At 32.5% G+C, this 4,667-nt stretch overlaps 1 protein-coding gene across 1 annotated transcript in view; it reads left to right on the plus strand.

Moving 5' to 3' along the window:
- Positions 1 to 256: 256 nt before the first annotated feature.
- The window catches only part of LOC143074036 (uncharacterized), a 19,768-nt gene continuing 15,357 nt past the window's right edge, over positions 257 to 4,667 (plus strand). Inside the window, exon 1 of the mRNA XM_076249589.1 lies at positions 257 to 501. Coding sequence (XP_076105704.1) covers positions 288 to 501 — 214 coding nt within the window. The 5' untranslated portion in view covers positions 257 to 287. The remainder of the gene's footprint in view (positions 502 to 4,667) is intronic.

The following is a 4,667-nucleotide window of genomic DNA, read 5'->3' on the forward strand; positions in this document are numbered from 1 at the left end:
TCAACGTTCAATCAAAAAAGATTTCGCTTACATCCATTTTTTTTTTAGATAATAAGGTATTTTTTTTTGGTATTGATTCATAATACTTCCGTTAAAGTAGAACGTGTTAATATATTGTATGATTATCGTATTGTTTTCTGATAATGGTAAAACAATGGTAAACAAGGCATTTGATTGGTATCACCAAATTTGAAGGAAAAGTTATTATAGAAAAATGTCGTTCAATAATAATTTCTATATTTTTGTAGGCATAAGGTTACATACAACAAGATAAACATCGATAGACGATGGCACCAATCACAATAGAAGAAGAAAATTTTCTACGAATTGTGCAGTTAATATTCGGAGTAGTAGTTGAAGCGGTGAGAACTGTCTTTGACAAGTTTTTTCCCCCAATGACGTTACATCACACTCTTCAAGCGAACAAGAAAGACGTGAAAGATCTAGAAAAGAAACAAATATTGAGAAAACCTCAGATGGATGTTTTATTTTCCACAACAGGTTAGAATTCAGTGTATTACAATCCATAAATATCATGGTAACGTTAGTTAACAGCTAAATAATAGCAATATATGCATTTTTCCGATTTCAGCTAAATTGATAACAGGAGTGTCAACTTATAATCAAATACTCGTTTTGTTTATACGTTTTTTTCCAATCGCATACAAACTCTATCAAAGCGGAAAAACAGTTATACGCTAGTTGTATTTTGATTTACGTTCAGGTCAATCAAAGGGAATCGACATAAAAAGCAGTACACAATATCTCTGTTTACATACATACCTATGCACCCTGAAAACTTTTATTGCATGCTATAAAGGACCAAAACGTTTAAGAATAGCTGACCATTTATTAAAGTAAATACTTATCTTGATTTTTGCAAGCCATTTTTGTTTGTTTGTTTCAACGATGGTGTCAACATACCGTGCATGGAAAAGTGTTTTTTTTTTGTTGTTTTTTTTGAAAGGAGTTGTTTAGTTTTACGTCCGTTATAACTGAAATACTACACATTTTTGTTTAGGGGTCAGCTGAAGCACGCCTCCGGTGCGGGAGTTTTTCACTGTATTGAAGACCTATTGGTGGCCTTCGGCTGTTTTCTTCTCTTTGGTACGGTTGTTGTCTCTTTGACTCATTCCCTATTTCCATTCTCAATTTTATTATTCCAAATTCAAAATATCTAGTTTTTACTTGTACTTGTAATTAAGTTTGTAATGTAAAAACCATCGTCCGCTACGTTTTATACAATCTTCTCCTCTGAAACTACTTAGTAAAAGGTAGCCAAAAACCAGGATCATTTATAATTTTAAAAGATGTTTTATCTTTTAAATGTGTCCATTTATACAAACCCACATTGCTGACATCAGATATTATTAAATATTTTGGTAAACTGCAGGATTTGTCTATCAGCCTAAAAAGAACTATAGAAAGAAAAAATATAATTATGACTATAATACAAAACATACAATACTTAACATGATAAGAATGATTGATGTGATTGAAACATTGAATAAATACACTTATTAAGAAAAAAAACTGCAAGAAATATACAAAGCTGACGAATAAAACCCAATAATATGGATTCCACCAGAACAATTAAAATTTCAACCATTAATAGAATATAAAAAGGAGGGGGGGGGGGGGCATAATTTTTTTTATATCTGAAAGTTTACAAAAGTTCTTATTTATTTTTTTCAATTGATCAAAATATGGTTTGCGTACTGTTGTTAAGCATTCATATTGAATTAGAAAATGAATTTCATATTCAACAGAATGTTTACTTCAGTTAAATTTTCTTTCACTAATTTCTTAGTTACAATATCTCCCCTTTTCAATGTTAAAGTTATGTGAGCTTATTTTAATTTTTAATTTACGACATCTTCTAAGCTTGTGCCCAACTAGAGAATGATCAGTATTATCATTAAAAAGCCCTTTTAAACAAATTTGGTTAAATACAAAGTTTGTAGAGAACTTTTTTATTTTTGTTATGAGAGTATATCCTCAAACTGTCAGGCGATTTTTAGTAATTGCCCTTTGAGACGAACATTTAATTTTGCTTTGTTTTTGGCTTTTTTTCCTTGATGATTATGATAGATAGTGAAACTTTAAAAGCAAATATGATCAACAGGACAATATTTCCAAATAAGTTTCTATTGACGAAATCGTCCGTAGACTCCATTTTGAGGAATTTTCTGTAAATGACGATTTTTTTTTCTTTTAATTATGCCGTTTTTGCTCGTTGTCTTAACAAATATATCATAAATAAAGGCAACAATAGCATAACGCTGTTCGCAATTCATAAATCGAGTCAGGGAAAAAAAGGGTTACAAACTAAAACTCAGTGAAAAATAAACATCATTTACAGAGAAAAAGTGATAAACAAGATCTTAGACTAAAATCAATTTCAATATCCGAAATCCCTTGTTGAAATCCATATTGGTGTTTATGTCCTTAACTTAAGATGGATATACAATTTATGTGTTTGACCTAATTAAAGTGACAGATATTTTCTAAATAGCAAAATTATCAGCAAGACTAGATCTTTTAAGGGAGGGATAAATCCTACTTTGTAAAGGATCACTCTGATTCAAACCAAAAACTCTCTGAAACTGACATAATCAAGATGCTTGATTTTTTTATTAACAACATATTTGTTACGTTCGGAGGACGTGCTTTTCAATAGACTGTCGGCATTCCAATGGGAACCAATTGTGCCCCCCTTCTTGTCGACTTGTTTCTTTATTATTATGACGCTGACTGCATACAGGAACTTCTTAGGAAGAAAGATAAGAAGTTAGCAATATCCTTTAACTCAACTTTCTTCTATATATATGACGTTCTTTCACTAAATAATTCAAAATTTGGTGACTATGTTGAACGCATCTATCCCATTGAACTAGATATAAAAGATACAACAGATACAGTTAAGTCGGCCTCATATCTTGACTAACATCTAGAAATTGACAATACGGGTCGGTTGAAAACAAAACTTAACGACAAAAGAGATGATGTCAGCTTTCCAATCTTGAACATTCCATTTCTAAGTATCAACATTCCAGCAGCACCTGCATACGGGTATATATCTCCCAATTGATACGATATTCCCGTGCTTGTTTTCCTATCATGATTTTCTTGTCAAAGGGTGTCTGCTCACAAGGAAGCTATTAAACCAAGAGTTCCGAATGGTGAAATTGAAATCACCCCTTCGTAAATTTTACGGACGCCATCACGAGTTGTTTTACCGTTATGGAATAACCATTTCCCAAATGATATCGGATATGTTCCTAACGTCGTAACTACAATCCCTTCCCCTTTCATGAACGTGACCTACCGAATTAGACTATTTACCGGTATTGTTATAACAAACGCAACACGACGGGTGCCACATGTGGAGCAGGATCTGCTTACCCTTCCGGAGCATCTGAAATCACCCCTAGTTTTTTGTGGGGTTCGTGTTGCTTATTCTTCAGTTTTCTATGTTATGTCATGTGTTCTATTGTTTTTCTGTTTGTCTTCTTTTCTTTTTTAGCCAGGCGTTGTCAATTTATTTTCGATTAATGAGTTTGACTGTCCCTCAGATTCCTTTTTTAAGAAGTTTCATTGCAGCAAGTATTTTGCGCTTTTATTTGCTGTGTGTTAACTACTTTAATGATTTATTACCTTTAATGCTGACACAGATCGTTCGGGTTTCTTTTGGCCTTTTTCCTTGAAAACTGATTTGTATTCTTGTCTTTCATTTTTGCTAATGTGCTTTGTCTATATGCCTTTCAGTTTTTCTTTGCTACATATGATGTGGCTCTACCTATACATTCCGTCATTGTGTTATTATGTTATTAGGTCTTTCCACTTTTCTGTGGAAGGAATTATTGTTTTTCTTCAGATTATTTTTGTTTTCTTCCACCAAATTTTGTTCTTGCGATAAACATTTGTTTCGCAATATGTCGCTTAGATATTTGGTATATGATATCGAACAGTTTATGCGCTTTTGAAATTTACCCTGCGTAACCGAATACTTTTCTTTGTACGAGTTATCTCCCCAAACACTGTTTTCCTTGTGTCCACAACTCCTTCGTAACCGTAAAAGATTACGACAAATTTATTTTATAAAATTGCTCGTTATATCCTTCGCATGATTTGTCCAATTTCGACCGAAGCAATATGAACGCTCCATATGAGAGTTATTTCCCTTTTTGTATTTGAAATTTTAAAATGTATTTTAAACTGGAACACCAAAAGTGATAGAGACCTAGGATCTTTTGATTTGAGGTCCTTGGTCCAAAAAAATGAAAATTAGGTCAAGGTCAAAGGTCAAGGTCGTATTTTAGATTTTTATTTGTTTTTGATTTCCCTATAACTTTGGAATGGTTATAGATGCAGAAAATTTAAATAGTGAAAAATGCTTGGTACTTCAAGGGTCAACTTTGTTACGTAATGACTGTATTGGTTTTACCATTATTTAGGGACATAACCCCCATTTATGGTTTATAAAAAGCCATTATTAGGCAAAACTCTTAAACAAAAGGTCCTTGACCCATAGGGTTTTTTGTAATGACATAATGGAGCAATGACCTTGACGAAGATCAAAAGGTCAAAGGTCAAGGTCATGTACTAAGAGGCAAATTATGTGATTTTGGCACTATCTAAAGCGTTTTATGTGTGTTTGAATTCCA

The sequence above is a fragment of the Mytilus galloprovincialis genome, chromosome 5 (assembly GCF_965363235.1).
Source record: "Mytilus galloprovincialis chromosome 5, xbMytGall1.hap1.1, whole genome shotgun sequence".
In the NCBI taxonomy this organism is placed as follows: domain Eukaryota; kingdom Metazoa; phylum Mollusca; class Bivalvia; order Mytilida; family Mytilidae; genus Mytilus; species Mytilus galloprovincialis.